At 46.5% G+C, this 18,830-nt stretch overlaps 1 protein-coding gene across 1 annotated transcript in view; it reads left to right on the top strand.

Annotated features, from left to right (window-relative positions):
- The first annotated feature begins 532 nt into the window (after window positions 1–532).
- Window positions 533–18,830, top strand: part of Ppp3ca (protein phosphatase 3 catalytic subunit alpha) — a 292,339-nt gene continuing 274,041 nt past the window's right edge. Inside the window, exon 1 of the mRNA XM_085677663.2 lies at window positions 533–1,071. Coding sequence (XP_085533789.1) covers window positions 1,014–1,071 — 58 coding nt within the window. The 5' untranslated portion in view covers window positions 533–1,013. The remainder of the gene's footprint in view (window positions 1,072–18,830) is intronic.

Here is an 18,830-nt window from a genome sequence, read left to right as displayed (position 1 = left end):
AGCCTCCCTCCACTCTGCCTACTTCAGGGACACCTGAGCGGCCACTGGGCGGTGGAGGCTGCAGGCCCGGGGGACTGAGTGGCACCCTGGAGAAAACAGAGCAGGAGGCGGGGCGGCAGCGCAGACCACCGCCTTAGCGGTGAGGGACGCACGCCGCAGCCTATGAGCTTGTGAAACAACGGCGTGGGGGCGGGCCCGGGAGGCGGGCCCCGAGGAGGAGGTGGCCCGGGCGCTTGAGGCGGGGGCGGTGAGGAGGAAGGGGAGGAGGCGGAGGCGGGCGAGGTGGTGGCGGCGGCCGGCGCGGCGGCTGAGGCGAGGTTGTGCCCCGGACTGTGTCCACGGAGCTCAGCGGCTGTTGCCTACGCGTAGAGGAGCAGCGGCGCCGAGAGGCAGAGGAGGATCGCGGGCGAGCGCGGCGGCGGGACGTCCACGGTGGCCGCGGCCCCGGCGGCGGCCGGCGACAATCGGCGTGGGGAAGCAGCGGCGGCCGCAGCGGCAGCCGCCTCTCCGCCACCGGGACGCCGAGGCGCGGCTGGCGGCTCTGACATCCACGGCCCTGCCTCTCCTCCCTCGCCCCCGGCCCTCCCCATGTGATCGGTCTTAATCCCGACCGTGTGCGCGCGTGGGGGCTCCATTGCGCGGCGCCCGGTGTCGGTGCCGGGGTGGGTGCTCGCGTGCGCTTCTCCTCCCCATCCCCCGCCCCGTCCCCAAGAATAAAAGAAGAACCGGGAGGCGTGCTCAGAAAATAAATAAATAACCAGCACACACGCGCAGCCCGGAGCGAGGCGGCGGGGCTGGCGGCGGCGGAGGAGGAGTGAAGGCGGCGGCGGCGGAGGAGGGACGCTCGGAGCCGGCAGTAACTTTCGAGCCAGCCCAGAGCCCGGAGCTCCAGCCGAGCGGTTTGCAGCGCGGCGGCGGCGGCGCTGAGTGTCTGGCCCGCCGGTGCGGTCGGGGTGTGCAGTCGGACGGGACGAGCAGCGCGTCGCTGTCCCCCCCCCTCCCGGCCGCTGGAGATGTCCGAGCCCAAGGCGATTGATCCCAAGTTGTCGACGACCGACAGGGTGGTGAAAGGTAAGCGCAGCGCCGCGGCGGCCCGGGGTGCACCGAGTGCCGCAGGCGCCCGGCCGCCCCTCCCCCGCCCCGGTTGTCCCTCTCCGGCTCGCGCCGGGGACCTTCTAGGATCTCCTGCAAACGGCGATCCCCCCCCTCCTCCGCCGCGCCCTGCCCCCACACCGCCCACCCGGCCCCAATAGGGGCATTTTTTTCTTTTTTCTTTTTTTTTTTGTGGACGGGGGGCGGCAGTTGGCAAATGGCTGAGCGCCTGGGAGGCGGTGGCGGGGGTGGCGGTGGCGGGAGGGGGCGCCCGGAGGGGGGGGTGACTGCTGGCAGGGTGTAGCTGCTGTGACAGAAATAGGAAGTGGGTGGCTGCTCGCGGGCTTGCATGGGATCGGGTTTATGGTTTGCTCTTTGTAGAGGGAGGGGAGGTGATTTATGGCTTTTAAAAAATTAATAGGGCATTTTTATGTGGCCGTGGCTTGCCGCGGACTGGCTCGCCCGGGCACGGTGCTCCAGGCGCTCCATTGCAGCAGTTCCCCGGGCGCCCCCTCCCCCTCCGCGGGAAGGGCCTGCACAGGACTCGCGAGAGAGCGGGAGAGCGTGGGGGGAGCCCAGCTCCGGCTGCCGCGCGCCGCGGGGGCGGGGGGCCGCGGGGCGGCATGGGGGCAGCGCCAGGCGGTGGACGACCCGAGCCCCCGCCGCCGCCCCGGGATTTCCCTGCAGGCCCGGAGCGACGCGAGCGGTGGCGGTCCTCCTCCGTCGACCTCCCTTGTCACCCATGGCTGGCTGCCGCCGACCTGTCATTGCTTTTAAAGGGTTCCCTGTTGGTGCACGCCTCTAGGGTGGGAAGCTCACCCTGTTCCCTTCCTCCAAGCTCCTGACACCCCCTTGGTAACGGGCTATTTGATGCTTTTATTGCCAAGGAGGACATGTCTGTGTACAACTGGCAGAGATGGCCCTAGAGAAGCCCCGGGGATGCTTGGGGTGAAGAAGGGGACAAAGTGGTTGTCCTTTCTATATTCCTGCGGAGGAGGGATCCCACTCTCCTTCTGTATTCCAATGTGGAATGGGGGAGGGACAGCAGATTCTCAAGGATTAAATAGTGACACTTATTCTTGGGGTTAAGGTACTGAGCTAAGCTGAGATGAGCACCAGCCTGTGCAGAGTGTGCCTCTGAAACTGGGGGTGGTGTGTGTGTGTGTGTGTTATGAGCAGAGATAGTGTCTTATGCAGCCAGAGCTTTCGTTAGAGTGCAAAGTAGTCAAGGCATTTGCTCCAGGAACACTTAGGTGAAAGTAACCCGGCACCCAGGGACCATGATACATAGTCTCTGGAGTCTTAGACAGGATCCTTCTTTCACATTTGCTTGGTTTTTAAAGTTTGTGTGTGTGTGTGTGTGTGTGTGTGTGTGTGTGTGTGTTGTTATGTTCTCTTTTATGAGAGACTAAAACATCTCCTCTCCTTTCGGTTATATTAGGTAGGATTCATAGTCAAAATAAAGAGGAGATGGTCCTGAAAAAAAAAAAAAAGATTGGTGATAGAGCTACAGAGGCACAACTATCTTTTCTGCAGGCATGGATCCTTATGTAAACACTCCATGCAAATCCATTCCCAAGAACTGTGTTGTGTTGAAGGTGTCTGTTGGCTTAAAAATTAAGACCTTTTGTGTACAATACCAGAGAATGATCAAAACTCTGCAATGCATGAAATGGAGGTTTGACTCCAATTAAAAGATAACTTGTTTTTTAACCAGCTGGGATGCTCCTGAGTGTTGGTAGTGAAAACCAGTACCGTGTACATTGTCATGGCGCATTCCCTGTTCTAAACCTCAAACTGTGGATTTTTAAGATGTGAATTTAGATGGACATTGTCAAAAAGTAAACTCTGTGAAACTAATTGCTCATCCATTCTTGATGTGTTTACCAGTTAGCATGGCAGATCCAGGGTCCAGCCGTTTCCTAGCTCTCTTGCCTTGTGTTCCAGTGTTGTGTCCTTACAAATGACTTCTCCCATTAGTACATTGGCACACCCAAAACTCCACAAAATTTTGATTTATGTATCCTTGCAGAAGTGAATTATAAATGTGGGCCATAGATTCAAAATAAGAAACACTAGTCTCCCACCTGCTTTTGACGGGGATCCTACTGGAAGATTTTGTTTATAGAAAAGCAAATTATTGATGACTCCCGAGTTTAAGGTGGGCACCCTGCCATGGCTTTGGTTCTCTTATGCTTTCTTGCAGATTTTAACATTTTATGTCATCGACTTAAAAGTTCTGACACAAGGGGCTGGTCTACAGTTTGTCATTTGTAGGATTTTTCAGGATTAGTATTTTGAGATGATAATCTGTTTTGATCCCCCTTGAATATTATATACATCTTTAACAAGTAGAAAGCAACACATATGCTGACCGGGAAACATCACAGAATTATTTTTTTATGTTAAAATATTCATAATGTGTGGCAGGTGAAAACCTGGCTTTTACTCCAGATTTTCTGAGACCCTCATGGCATCTGTCATTCTTGAAATCATTCCTTAACACAGGAAATGGTTTATCTTGGAGGCGATCTCTGTGCTCTTGAGGCCGTGTTTCCTCTTACCAACGGCGTCTGTAGCTGTGTGTGTGATGCAGGAGTCGTCCGATCGGTCCTCTGGCAGGCCGTGGCTTTTTCCCAGTTATCTTTATTGCTGTGATCTGGATGACAGATCGCTGTTTACGAACGACTCTGCTTGTGGTTTTGCTCGTAGTCAATATGACAACAGCTCTCCGTGGCTCTCTGGATGTGTGCTTCCCGAATGCAACTTTCGAGAGGTAGCTTGAGTGTGAGTGTCACCTGTGGTAGTATCAGCTTGTTCGGTCAGCTGTAGCACGTGCAGAGCCTTTAAAGTCAAGAGTGAAAGAGGAATGGTGGCCAGAGAGACGAGCAACATTCGCTTAGATGACGTCCAGAAAAAAAATGCCCTCAACCAGCAAATCTGCTGTGGGTTTATTTGACCCCCTTCTTAAATTTAAAAACAAATGTAAAGTTGTTACAATTTAGAGAGAACATTTTGGCATGCTGTTTGTTGGGAACCAGTGTCCTCTGATCCATGAACTTATTTATATTTTCGGAGCATATCCACTGTTTGTTTTGAGAAAGGCTGTATATAGGTTGAAGGTCCACTGGAAACTCCAGAGACTCTTGGCCTTAGTCTTGAGAGTGAGGTTCTAGAAGCCTTTCATTGTGCCTGGCTCACATTAGGTCTTAAAGATACACAAAGAAGACCATAATCAGTAGAAGATGTAAATGGTGCAAACCCCCCCCCCCCCACCACCGCCCCAGCATACCCTAGGCCCTGGTTTCCTCTGCAGCATGCTCACAAACTCTATCGCAGCTTCTGTCTCCAGTCACAGTTCCCGTCGGGCTGTCCAGGTTTGCTCTGTGACAGTTAGAAATGTGTGGAGCAGAGTAGACTGTGGTGTGTTTGCGGCAGTGTTCCGGCTCTGGACAGTTCTCTCATCTCCAAGTATTTTCTAATGCGCCTTTTACTTTATCCCCTACTGATGACAATAGGAGACATTTTCGAGTCTGGTAGGCTGTCAAAGGGGAGATTCCTGGGAAGACTCCTGTAGGCTGCGCTCGGTTCTCCTCTGCCGATGTTTGCTTTTTGTTTGTGGGAGATAGCTGCTGCTCCGCCTTCTCTCACCTTTGAACCGGTTGTCAGGTGCAAGTAGAGACCTTCTGGGAAGATGTCTCAGATCATACAAGCCAGAATGTGGTGGAGTCAGGTAGACTGTTACTCAGTAATTGACGATGCAGGCCGTCAGTATTTGTAGCTGAGAAATACCTGTGTGACTATTTAAAAAGCAAGCAAGAATAGGGCATGTCACTAGTGGCCATTGTGTTTGCACATGGAAACAGAGTAGTAAATCACCGGGGGTGGGGGGGGGTGGGGGGGAGCTCTTTTCGAATTTATTTTACTTGTATTTTAATTAATTAATTAGTTAATCTGCCCTCAGTTGATTTGTTTCATTTGGCCTTCCTTTGGAGTGATTAAATTAAATTAAATTAAATTCATTGTCATTAACCATCAGTATATGGTGGGTAGAGTTTACATCAGCACTGGCTCTTAAGAAAGGCATTTGCTTGCTAGTATAGCTAATACCACAGATGACACAGTTCTGACATGGATGATGTGCTGGAGTGAACGGCATACAAATTCATGCTGCTAATTCTAAATTAGGTTGATACATTCAGTAACATTTGCGTTCAGAATTTCATACAATGTAAATTCAACGTGCTCAAAACAGTTTGTAGGAGACTGAGACTTAGGGACAGTGGTTCTAAATGTTACCACCTTTTTAGAAGAACTAAAGGCAATGTTGTTTGTTGCTGTTGTTGTTTAAAAGTACAGAAATGAACCTTTGCTTAATAGATACTGTAATTTAAAGAGAGCCAGGAAAAGGCAACAACCCAGCTGCCTTAGAATCTAGTTAATGAGATTTTGCTGACATTGATGTAAGGTAAAAATAACGCCATTTTCAATCAGTTTCTTCTTTATGAGCCGCTTAGAATGGTAATTATAGTAAGTATGACTCTGATGCTCTGCAGTCAACTTTGACAATTGTCATCTTAGGGTTTCTCTTATCTTTCTGTGCCACCCTGTAAAGTTGGAACTAATTATAAAGCCAAAGAGAGTCCCTTTGGAGTGTTGTTGTTGGAGGGTTGCATTGTTCCCGTTGTGGCCTTTAGTGAGTCTGTTCACTATTGTGAATTCTTAGTGAGAGTATGCTGCTGGAAAGTCAGGAATTGTGAAGGTAGGCAAGGAATGACTCAGCGGCGCATTTTATGATCATTAAAAAATAATTGTGTCCGATTTTCAGCAGTTTACTGGTACAGCAATCGCTTGATATTTAAGAGAGATATGATGAGATCTTCAATTCTTCTGTAATTGTAGGCTGTGTGTTCTAGCTTCACAGACCGCTTTTCTTCCATCGTGTGGGATAAAGAAGGCGGGCGTTTCCTTGGCAGCGGGTAATTTACTCATTGCGGGCACCAAATTACAAATGACAACATGTTATGTGTGTTCGGGTCACTCTAGAATGACCCCAGGGGGTAATATTCAAAGCCGTGCTACTGGCCCCCCAGCAGTGGCGTGTATTGGCATTTCTCCATAACTAAAGACAGGGAGGTAGAGTTGGTGAGATGGTGTGGGTGAGACCAGGATGCAGGTAAGCCAATGGCTTCTGTGAAAAGTGGCTCTTTTTGCTTGAGCGTAGACATATTTTTTTGTGTGATCTAGGATCTTACTGCATTTTCTTTCCCATTTGCTTTCCTCCACCATGAGCTATGCAGAATCATATTTGCTATATTTCTGTATTAGCGGAGATAGAATATTCTGCAGCTTTCCTTTAAAGTGTGTAACCAGAGGTCGAAACAGTACACTGTGCTGAAAAGAACTTTATCTCCAAGTTGTTGCTGCAAGACTCCATCTGGGTTACTGACAACGACACTCTCCACCCCTGCTGTTGTCCACGAGTGTGTTCCTTTCCAGAGGAATTTCAGGAAAAAGCATCACTGATGCTGTTTTTTTTTTTTTCTTTTTAGGATGTAGTCATCCAGTGAGAGAGAGGGACATGGGCCCCTCACATGGTATTTTGGCTTTGGAAGCTAAGTCTTTAGTACTTCAGCATTTTGTTTTGTATTATTTTGTAGGGCTTCCACCTCATGTAGGAAATTATCAGTCGCACTTCGTGTCTATAGGAAAACATATATTCCTCCCCAGTGAGGGATTCTGAAGAGTCTGGTGTACCATCAACTTGGGGAACCATTCATATAGTTAGGATGTCAAATCCATCTTCACTGTGTACTAAGGTAGCAGAAACCAGAGTTCCACTTATGCAAGTAGCAATAGATCATGAAAATGCTCCATCTTTGAAATGAAAGTAGATATTTTGGAAACCATCATAGGAAGGAATAGGGGTGCCCCATTGCTTTGTCACCCACAGATGTGCTGGGTCATGCTCACGGATAGCTACTCGAGATGTAAAGGCCTCTGGGCTGCAGATTGAACACAACAGGAGTGGGACTTCGTGTTTTTCTTTTTATTCCCTAATCCATGCTTTGGCCTCATAGCAAAATATACTGCAGCTTGATTTTTAGGCATTGGGTTTGGTTTTCTGTGAACTTCACTGTCTTGCAACTGGAAATGTTGAATGTGTCTGCGGAGGATTAAGGTAAAAGAATTGCTGTCAGAGATTTCTAGAAGCTGCCTCTGCTCTGTGACACACCGCCTCACTGTGGTTGTCAATTTCAGACATTGGTCTACAGTTAAAACAGGAAGAATTATTGTTGGCCTTTAGAGAGAAAGCGAGTCCTCTCTCTCTCTCTCTCTCTCTCTCTCTCTCTCTGTGTGTGTGTGTGTGTGTGTGTGTGTGTGTGTAAATTAGGAAAAATAGTTGCAAGGAGCCATGAAGTCTTAAGACACAATGGGAGTCTCTTTCCACAGCAACTGTGTTTCCTCAGCTTTTTTTTTTTTCTCCTTTGGGAGGAATTACTAGTTCTGATTCAAAATGTGCTTTTATTTCTAAGGAATATCAAAATACTTTGGAAATTGCAGCACATTGGATCCTAACCTCTTTCTTACGTTACTGTATATATTTGGAAATGCATAAAAGTGATCAATATTTGCATTCGAGTTTTGTTTTGAGAGTTTGTTCCCAAAGACCTGTGGTGTTTACCACAATGCGTTGCCAGTTATATTCCCAGTAAATACTTGGTTAATGATTGAGCCCTGCAGAATTTTCATGTGTCATCGTAAGCTATAAACAGAGGCAAATTATGTGCGTTTTGAGGTTTTTTTTTTTTAAGTTCTGATTCCTTGGAAATGGTTATACATGGTGACTGGAAAATTCCTTCTTCAGTCCACTCAGGGATGGGAGGATGAGAAGGTGATCGGAAGCCACAGCTGTGCTGAGGGTGGTTTTCTTGCTTGGCCATTTGAACTGGCCATGTCTGATGATTTACCTGAATTTGAACTTTTGCTTGAACTTGAGCATGTAATATTTTCTCTTAAAGCAATCATTTTTTGAAGTTTGAGAGGATGTTGTTCATCCTATACTGGATTTATTGGTTGATTTATTGTGTCACTAGACTTTGATTTCAAGAGAAAATGACCTGATAAATATTGAAAGGGGAAAAAAGACCAACAAAAACAAACCCTCCTCTATGTCTATCTGAAATTATTGTTTTCTGTAGTGTCTGTAACTCAGAAGCGCCATTTTTGCCATTGGAGCCGCTTGTCGTTCTCTGGCCTTGAAATGCCACTGGACACCATCCAGCTGGACGATGTATGGGCCAGGAGAAGTTGAAAGACTACGGCATCAGCTCTGCTGAGTCCTCATTTCTGTTGAGTGGGCTTTGAGCCATCTGTTGACATTTGTTTTTAAGAATCGTGTAAGCAATGCCATTTTTTCAGATTAAATTAAAAGTGTTCTATGCATTCTCTTAAAATGACAGGACCGCAGTCAGTCAGCATTTGTGATGCTTTTTACAAAGAATTTTTTTTTAAATGATGAGGTCTTGAAGTCTGTCGTTGTTGATTTCCTCCATACATTTCTTGGGATTGCAACTGTTCTTTTGATTACTCCATTCAGACATTCAGTTTTCACTTCAGACTTCTCTCTTGCACCTGTCCTGATGGCTGAAGTCAAGGGACCCAGCCCAACTCCTGCACTGACCACCTCGTTAGGCACAGGTTGCTGCCATGGTTTGTTGAGGTGTCCGTCTCCCCTCCTCAGGAAGTGGAAAGCCCTACAGCAGTGGTTCTCAAGCCGGTGATCCCAACCCCTTTGGGGCTGAACAGAGGTCACCTAAGACCATTGGCAAAACAGATACTTACTTTACAATTCGTAACAGTAGCGAATTAGCAATTATGAAGTAGCAACTAAAATAATCTTATGGTTCAGGGGTCACCACACGGTGAGGTGGTGAGGTGTATTAAAGGATTGTAGCAGTAGGAAGGTTGAGAACCACTGACCTAGAGAGAGGGTCCTGCTCTCTTTGTTTACTCAATTCTAGCAGACTGTTATATTACAGTAATGTGATCCTTAATTGTTACGTGTATGGATTCATTGGCAAACTCTGAGAGGAATTTCAGGTTTTAAGTTGTGGAGTTCTCTTTTGACGCTTTCTTCAACTTCGTCAAGATTGAGTTGCAGACAACTGATAATTTCTTGCTTTGTAAGCCACAGTTCCATGGATCCCTGCCAGTTAAAAGGCCCAGAGAAGGCTGTGTACGCTGTTGAGTGATGGAGTGCTATCCTAGCGTGGGCAGGGCACTGGGCTACCTCCCTGGCACTGGGGACAGAGAAAGTGTATCCATTAATTTTCCTCAGCAGTTGATGGTTGGTGGGGACTTCAGGTAAATAATGAAAGCAAGTTGCAGGGAGGCCAAGTGGCAAGCAATGGTGAGGCCTCGCTCACACATTGATTGGTGTACAAATGCAAGCTTGTAGCCGTGAGTCTGCAAATTAAAACAGATGCAGGACAACCCACATTTGGATAGGGTACGACTGACTACAAACCCACCAATAATAAACTTTTGGTACCAGTATAGGAGCGGTAGAGGCTGTACACAATCCTCCAGCACCTAAGCAGCCTTAGAAGAGCTCAACTATTGAATTCACACCACCTAGGAGGCCTAGGAAGTGAGGTGTCTGCCCTAAGCCCTTTTCACAGATGAGCTGGGAACCTGAGCCAGCCACTTGGGATTGCATATCTTCTTCCAGCAGGTCATCCGGGGCTCTCCATGCTCCACTTTCTGTTTGGGCTAAAGTATGGGCTCAGATAGCCCGAAGTCAACTCTGTTTCCCTACATAGAAATATTTTCATCCCAAGGCATTTAAGATGAAGGGGAACTCCAGGGGCCCGTGTAAAGTATTAATATTAGTTTCTGTATTCACCAACAGGAAAGGGATCTTTCTGTTGCTCTCACTTCTGGTCGGGATTCTTCTTGTTGAGCTTTGTGTAAAACTTAGGAATATGTTGAAAAAGTGAGCTCCGGGGTGGTGAAAGCATTGTCAGTTGTGGCTGGCGCAGAGAGATTTGGGATTCTGATTGAGGAAAAGCCGGGTTGCATTTTAACCAAGGACTGAAGTTTTAGGCTGCCTCTGTGTGTGTGGGATCCTGCACAGATGAGCCAGCGTTGGGAAGCATCAGGAATTTAGGTCACAAATTAAGAAAAAAAAAACCAGGTTAGGGATATTTAACACCAGAATAGATTATTTTGGCATTTTAGAACCAAATCGTTCTGACCCGTTTTGAGTGTAAATGTGAACACACATACTAAAAAACAGTTTGAATTTCAAGATTTTTAACGCTGGAGGTAACGCTGGGAATCCAGCTCACGATCTGGCAGAGCCCCACCCTTCTTTATATTTTTATCTCTTAGTCTTATTCAGGTCTGGGTCTGACAGATTTGAGTCTTGCGGTTGGAATGTGCAGCCCTATTTCAGCTGAAGCCAGTGCTGACGTGGAACCCCTGTCCGGCCTTCCTGACGGATGGGCACACTGCCATCGCAGGCACAGATCAAGTGAGAGGGATCTCCCGGCTTCTTCAGGCTCTTACTCATCCTGCCATCCGGGACCTCTCTGCCTGCAAGAAAGGCTCTCTCCTGTCTGCCGTCTCATTTCTCTAAAACTGAATTTGTTGTGTTCCAAAGACTGTGCTTTATCTGTTTTCCTTGAGAGAACTTGTTCCCTAGTAAACCAGCACCCTTGTTTCTAAGTCTCTAGCTGGTTAGCCATGCAGGGTGGTTTCTAGGTCATTTTATCAGTCAGCCTTTAAATCCAAGTCAGGGTATTGGAGTTCTTGAAAACGGAGACATTAACCAAGGTTGATCCTGGCCAGCCTGTTTTCATGGTATAGCAGCACCTTGAGTTGGGGTCTTTCAGTTTGGTTTGTGGCTCTGCTGTACCTATATGCTGGCCTGGAAGCTGCCCAAGGCTCAGAAACTTCTCAGAGATAGGCTGTGTCCACCATGCCATGTCCCTTGACTGAATAAGAATTGCTACTGTCGTGATTTTCTAAGCTTTGAAATTCCTTTTATCTTCTTCCAGTCCCCTGCAGCTTTGGGTGTCTAGTAGTTAATCCCCATAAGGAGGAACATCCCCGGACCTAGAAAGTATTTGTGTCTCGCCAGTGACTTCCTATAGCCTTCCATTCACAATGCAGGCAAGTGACAAAGATAGTCCTGATAGCATAGCAGCCTGGTGGCATGAGAGGGCACATCCCTTGATTAATTTCACAGCTCTCCAGAGTGGCAGATTAGCATCCCACTTGATGGAAGCCACTGTGCCCAGCTGAAGGGCTGTGGATCAACAGCTTCGAAGACCGTTCAGTTTCATTACCCGATGGATTAAATGTGATTTGATAATTTCTCTCACTTGAGATTTGAAGCCGGCCATGGGCTTGCAGCTGTGGTATCAGAGAATGTTGCCATGCTAACGCTGCTCCGAAGTATTAATTACCGATAACAGTATACAAACATTTGTGTTTTTTTTTTTTATTATTTGTTTTTGTTTTTTGAGACAGGGCTTCTCTGCAGCTTTGGAGCCTGTCCTACAGCTAGCTCTCGTAGACCAGGTTGGCCTTGAACTCACAGAGATTCACCTGCCTCTACCTCCCAAGTACTGGGATTAAAGCTTGTACAAACATTTATAAGTGTTTCACAAGTTGATTCAAGTTCCCCCATGAGAGGATGCTCTGGCCTGTGTTCTCATGGACACAGCAATGGAGCCAGAGCTATACAGTGGTGGTGGGTAAGACACACAGCCTGCAGCCTGCTCGATCTTGTTTTAAATTGTGGTGTATTCTAGTAGTACTCCTGGAAACTAGTCTTTCCCTGAACATGTTGGGAGACAATTCATTAGGCTTCATAGTCCATCTTGCTAGTGCTCCAGGCACGTGGCGGTAAAGTCTGGACATCAGAAAGGAAGGGAAATCGTGGGCCTGCAATGGGAAGATTCACCTCTGAGAGCCAGGCCTATACACAGAGTAGAGCTTGGGATGGTAACATCTGGGGACATTTTCAGGTTTCTTACTGCATCCCCCAACGGCTACCTTGTATGGATTTCTCTGATGAGCTATATGTTGAGGAGAAAATTGATGTTTTGAAACAAAACTTTCAGACATGGCATTAAAACATAATTTAGCAAACTTACTACATTTTCTGTGCTCTGGTAGTTTCTGATGCCCAGAAAATTTATCCCATGATAACTTATATATCATGGGATAACTTTTATAAGTTCCCCTCCGCTTTGTAGACTGCCGTTCCCCCCATTGCACTAGGATCCATTGCCTGTGGGAGGTAACGAGGCTTCACCTGTTGAGTATAAAGTGGGTATTGGTAACTTATCAAGATGTTTTTGAATCCATCCATGTTGGCTTTTGTAGGTATCCGACTTTAGTGCCCACCCAAAGTGGCTTTAGACTATGTTCTGGGACCCAGGTTAAACTGGGCAATTTGTGATGGTTAATGCCCCGTGTAGAAGACAGAAGCCAATTTCACATGGCAAAGTAGTCATAATCACTCTTCTAGAAGAAGGTGTCCCCCACTGTGGGTGCACAGGAAACACGGTGACTGACTCTCTTCAAAGGCTGCAATTCTATTTTTAGCAAAAGGAAAGAGAACCAATCTCAGTTTTCCTGGCTAGGTCGAGTGACACCAAGCTTATTTTATTTTCAATTATATGTGCCTCAGTGTGTGTGTGTCTGTGTGTGTGTGTGTGTGTGTGTGCCTGCACCTGCACACATGTGCGTATAGATGCCCAAGATGGGGCAGAGGCTTAGGATCTCCCTGAGAAGGAGCTACTGTAGCATGGATTTCGCTTGGTCTTAATAGTAAAAACTCAGAGTCGGCTATCAGGGGGTTAATGCTGAAGGAGCGGAGGAGCAGAGCGGCAGCCGCAAGAGAGGTCTCACCTCTACCAGTGTGCAGACCCAAAGGGCGATCCTGTCCCCAGGCTGCCTCCTCGGACTGACTGCTTCAGACTGCACTGCTCCTCAGACTGCACGGAACTCCTGCTTCCTCCTACCTCATAGTCTTCTCTCAGCCATTCATACCCTTGCTCAGCCATATCCTGTCTCCACCTCCCTAGTGCTGGAATTAAAAGTGTGTGATACCAAGCACTGGGATCACCTTTGTGTGAGCTCTGTTTCTCTTAGACTGGATCAATTTCAGTTAGCCGAGGGTGACCTTGAACTAACTAACAGGGGTTTGTTTGTCTGGCCCACAAGCCCTGGGATTAAAGGTGTATGCCACCACTGCCTGGCCTTAGTGACTTAGTTTTTCACTCTGATCTTCAGGCAAGCTTTATTTGTTAAAACACAAGCAGAATCACTACAAGCGATACCCAGTGAGTTGTAAGCTGTCTGATGTGGGTGCTGGCACTGAATCTGGGTCCTCTGCAAGAGTAGTGTCCTTCACCACTTCCTATCCCTATAACTGTGTTATTTCTGAGTAGAGGGGATTCTGAGGGAACTGGGAGGGAATGGGAGTTTGTCCCTGGAATTTTGCAGCTATTCTAAGTCATGAGTGTGTGTGATAAAACACAATAGTGGGCTGATTTTAAAAGTCAGCTATTTAGGAGAGAGAGAGAGAAAGAGAGAGAGAGAGAGAGAGAGAGAGAGAGAGAGAGAGAGAGAGAGAGAGAGAGAGATATTCTTAGCAGGGGGTATTAGTGCACACCTTTAATCCCAGTGCTTGGGAGGCAGAGGCAAGCAGGTTCTTATGACTTTGAGGCCAATCAACCTGGTCTACACAGTTCCAGAAAGCCAGGGCTAGACAGTGAGACTTCATCTCTAAACAAACAAACAAACAAACAAGTAGGGAGATTCTTGTGAGATGTCTACCTTACCATCCCCTGCCTCTGCAAATACTTGCCGTGAAGAGGCAGCATCAGAACTTGGGAGAGGTGTTAGTTCACCTCTGGATAAAGCTCAATTTCAGCCCTGCATTCTCCATATGTCGTGACATGTCCCAGCAGGAAGCCATGTACCACGTTGAATTTGTTTTTCTCGTTGAAAGAAGCGATGGTGCTAAGTTTGCCAGGTTGGGACAAGGGGAGAGATTATATGCAGCAACGCCAAGCCCGGTGCCTGTGCAGAGAGAGCCTTGGATGTATGGTAGGTGCTGTCGCTTTGTAGACAGCGCCTTTGAAAGCCCAGCTTTCAGCTTCTAGATGTGCTTTGCATTAGGTATGTATTATTTCTTGCCCACCACCTCTCCGGATGGTCCACAGGGTCTGTTTGCACTGGTCAGCAAAGGTTCTCTAGTGTTCAGATGCGTTCCCTTTAAACCGATGGACGGTTTGCTCCGTGGATTGACTTCTCTGCTTTGCCTGCAGCTCCTCCAGATGGAGTCCCGCGTGTTGATGTTCGCGTATCTCGTCCCTCATCCTTGCAGGCCGTCTTGTTTCCTCCAAGTCCTAGGGCTGACGACTAGCACATCTATATTTACAACCTGTTTTTTTTCCCCTCTGGAACGATTTCTCAAGCCCTACGACAGTTGCTATGGATGGGTGTGGTGCAAATAAAGTGGGGGATCTGCTCGGTGTTTCCTGGCCTGGCGATGTTGCCGCCGTCCTTCCAGCCAGTTAAACGTGCCACTCGGTTCAGACCTTTTAAGTTCTTCAGTCCTGTTGCAGCAGACTTCGAATGCCCTTCTCTGCGTTCACTCTGTCTCCTGTATATGAATTTTCTCACATTGTGTCTAGAATGTGTGTGTTTTTTTTTAATGAACGGGTTCTACAAGGGCATGTAGCTCAGGCTAGCCTTAAACTGGACGTGTAGCGGGGAATAGTCTTGAAGTCGGGTCCTGTCTTCTTCACTCTACCTCCCTAGAGCAGGGAGTACGGCCTTGTTCTACCATGTCCCGTGAATGTGATGCTGAGGACTGAACCCGTGGCTACATGAGTGCCACCCAGCCCTGTACCAACTGAGCTGTAACCCTACCCCTAACCATTTATTGATTATTGTTTTACTTCTATGTAAAAATTCATACACTTGATCCTTATGAATATATGAAGTCTGAAGGTATTTATCATACAGCGCATGCTACTTTCTCTTGAAATCATGTCATCATGTCGTGAAAAATGTCAGTCCCTGACTACAGGGAGAGGGCGTCTTTATTCGTGAATGTGTTGAGAACATCTGGGTTCTATGAGATAAAAGGTGACTAAAACATACTAACCTACCTTTTAATAGGACATATGAATGTGCCCCTGGGAATTGGGTCCTGTCATCGAGTTGCAGCCCAGAGCATTTTGTCTCACTGAGGTACTTGGGTTGGCTTTGCAGATGCCATCCCCCTGCCTCAGCTAGGATCACAGCCCTGAGTCTTCAGTCCTGATGTTGAACTGAACTTTTCACATCCAGAGAAGAGTTCCTATGGATACCTGTGAGCTTTTCGCTTTACAAGTGTGCACCTCTTAGACCCAGCGTGTGCTGTCTGTCTGCTGCACGCTGCCTGTCACCAGCGTTTGCAGCATCTTTCCCCTCCTTCACTGTGATTTCTCAGGGCTTATCTACACACTCCACCTCCCAGTTAGGTAGGGCGATGCCTTTTTTTCTTAGGTGGAAGAAGATACTCATGTGTTTGTATATGCATCGATATCACAGACATGGCGATGCTGACATTTTTCTCAGTATCATGTATCATCTCATCCTATGTTCACAGAATTTTCCTGTGATAAATTTACAATCCTGCTAGGCCTCCCTGGTTGTAGACTTTGCAATTTCTGTATAATTCTAAGCATAACACTTAACAACTCAGTTGGATTTAATCTTGCTAAACTAATTGACTAATTTAATATGTAATCTTTATTTTATTGTGAATTTAATTATTCATTTAGTATTTTTGTTGTTATTCATGTCTGAATAGATTTCTCTGAGCGTTTACCTAAAGCTGGCTACCGAACTCATTTTCACAGAAAACACAAATTCCCAAATTCCTGTTTCAGGTTCCATACATATAAAATTGGAAAATATGGGAATGTGGAAAGTAGACACTTGTAGGTTCTGTTTGAAAAACAGAGGGGGGAAAAAGGGAAAATAACAGTTTACAAAAGAGAAAAGAGAAAAAAATTGGAGGTGCTTGGGTCATCGTTGCTCTGGGAGTCTCTGCTACTTAATTGGTAGCTTTTTCTTTTTCACGACTTTGAAAAGATACTTTCCAAGCTATCTAGGGAGATGGCTCAGTTGGTAAACACCTGCTGCACAAACCTGAGGCCCTGAGCTCTCAACCCCTGCGCACCCAGGGGGAATCCAGATGTAGTGAGGTCTGTGGAACAGGAATTGGATGGGACATTAGAGACAGATGAGGAAGATGTCTGAACATTGGTCTCTGGGTTCCACATGCTTATGTACAGGCCTGCACATGTGTGCATGCTCAACTGCTCCCATGACACATACCCCCTCCCCACACACATCAAGTCCAGTGACTTCCTTTTGCACACTGTTATAATCGCAGAGAGCGGGAAATGGGTCTTCCAGGCCAAGGACTGGAGGTTGCTTCTCATTGGTAAGTGCCACGCAGTCTGTTATTAACCTTAACTCCGGGAGGGAAGGCTTTATTAGTTTGTCGGCTCCGTTGCTTCTTCACAGGCTCAGAGAAAGCCAGTGACAAATAAGTGACTTTATGGCTTCTGAACTTTTGTTCTCTAATCATGAATGCTATTTTGAAGGCTTTTGAACGAGTGTGGTTTTATTCCCAAGTACCCTGGATACCCACTATAGTGAGTGGGTCCTTGAATGAGTGTTTATTCAGCTATGACTCCAGCTGCCTTGGCTACAAACCCTGAACATTCAGCCCGATGACACTTTGAAAACACACAGTTCCTTTATGACTGAAAATAGACCTGATGCATGCATTTATTTTGAGACAGGGTCTCCTTTTGAACAGCAATGTTTGTGTATTTGTTGACATGTGTACATGGTTGCAGGTGTCTCTGGAGGCTTGAACGGGGGATTGGGTCCCTTAGTGGTAGATTTCCACGTGGCTGTGAGCCCCCATTGTGGGTACTAGGAATTGAGCTTGAGTCCTCTGCAAAAGTAGGATACTCAACTCTTCAGCTCTGAAATAGGGTCACTTGTCGCCCAGGCAAGTCTCTGACTGGCTGTGAATTAAGAAGGACCTTGAACTTCTGATTCTCCTATTTTCCTAGTGCTGGGATTTCTGGCACAAATCAGTGTACCTGGTTTATATAGTTCTGGGGATGAATCCTAGGGCTTCCTGGGTGCTAAGCAAACACTTTTAACGGAGCTACACCCCCCAGAGTGGGACTTGTTTTTATATAAAGTTCAGTTGGTGTTGTAATTCGTTATTAGTGTGTATTGGGGGGGGGATAAGATGCGTAGGGTGTATTTGTCTCCATTTTAGAAATAACTGAAGCTCATGAATAATATGACTGGGATATAAATTAGGGTTTACTGAGTCCACACGTGAAGGAGGTGCCTGCTATGAGATACTCATATGAGATGAGACATGTTTATTGAATCTTGAGTTTTCCCTGTTGGTGAAAACTGAATCTAGTGTTGGTTACTGCACACTGCTGGCGTTCACTGCAGGGGCCTTGCTCTCTTAGATGCATTTCTATGTTTCTGTCACCAAAGCAAAGAAAGGAAGCCGCATAGAGCCAAAGTGAAAGCCACTTCAAGGAGGAGTCACATGAAACCTTCTGAGGAGGGAGTCATGTGGTTTCATTGTAGCATTTTTAGATGCAAATGTGAGCTGTTTTGAGATTAGAAAAATTTCATTTACTACTTTCAGGATTCCGGGACCCATTGAGTGCAACCACAGTTGTACTTTTTAACTGAATCTTTCACGCTTGTTGAAGAAGAGGGTGATGGTGATGCTCCTGACTTCTAAATGAGTCATCCAAGGCAGGTAGTTGGAGAAGTTTGTTTCTTGAGCCTCCCAACTGATAAACCTTTCTGAATTAGCTGAAGCTAGTTGGACTGACATTTTAAAATCCCATGGTTAAAGCAGTTGAGCAATCCCATGGTTGAAGTGGTTGTAGGTCACAGGTTTAAGAAGATGCACACGCTCCTGCCAGATCCTCAGGTCTCTGCATTCTAACAGTTCCGGTTTCTTACTGGGCCTCTACTTTCCCTGGCTTCGTGGTGAACTCTGCATGTGGGAAAATTTGTTCCCTGCTGCTGTCTGCATGGGGCCATGTTTTCTTTTCCTCATTTCCTCCCCTGTGGCATTTGTTTTGTGAGCTTGAACTTTATTAGGACTTATTTTTTTCGTTGTTTATACAAGTATTTATTAACACATAGAATACAACTTTTGAATAACTTGAATTTTGTTTTTCTTGAGACAGGGTTTCTCTGTGTAGCCCTGGCTATCCTAGGACTCACTCTGCAGATCAGGCTAGCCTTGAACTCAGAGATCCTCCTGCCTCTGCCTTTGCCTTTAATCTGCTGGGATTAAAGTTGTGTGTCACTACCACCTGGCTATATCTTGTGTTCTTAAGGAGTACAGTTGGAATGGTTTTTTGACTACTCTGGCTTTGTTAATTTAGATTTACTCAACTCTAAGATGTTTATGGCTTGGAAAAACAAAATAAATGTTATAATTTTCTTACTGTGGCCATTTAATACTGAAGTCAGGTCTTTCTTGAAATAAGCCTTCCCTTATAAGGATGCTGATAATAAGACGTGACTGTATCCAGTGTTTATCATTGTATACATGGATACTTCTACCATATCAGGAATATCTCAAACAACCA

The sequence above is a fragment of the Myodes glareolus genome, chromosome 17 (genome assembly GCF_982192425.1).
Source record: "Myodes glareolus chromosome 17, mMyoGla1.1, whole genome shotgun sequence".
Taxonomy (NCBI): Eukaryota; Metazoa; Chordata; class Mammalia; order Rodentia; family Cricetidae; genus Myodes; species Myodes glareolus.
This window is presented reverse-complemented; position numbering and strand designations above follow the sequence as displayed.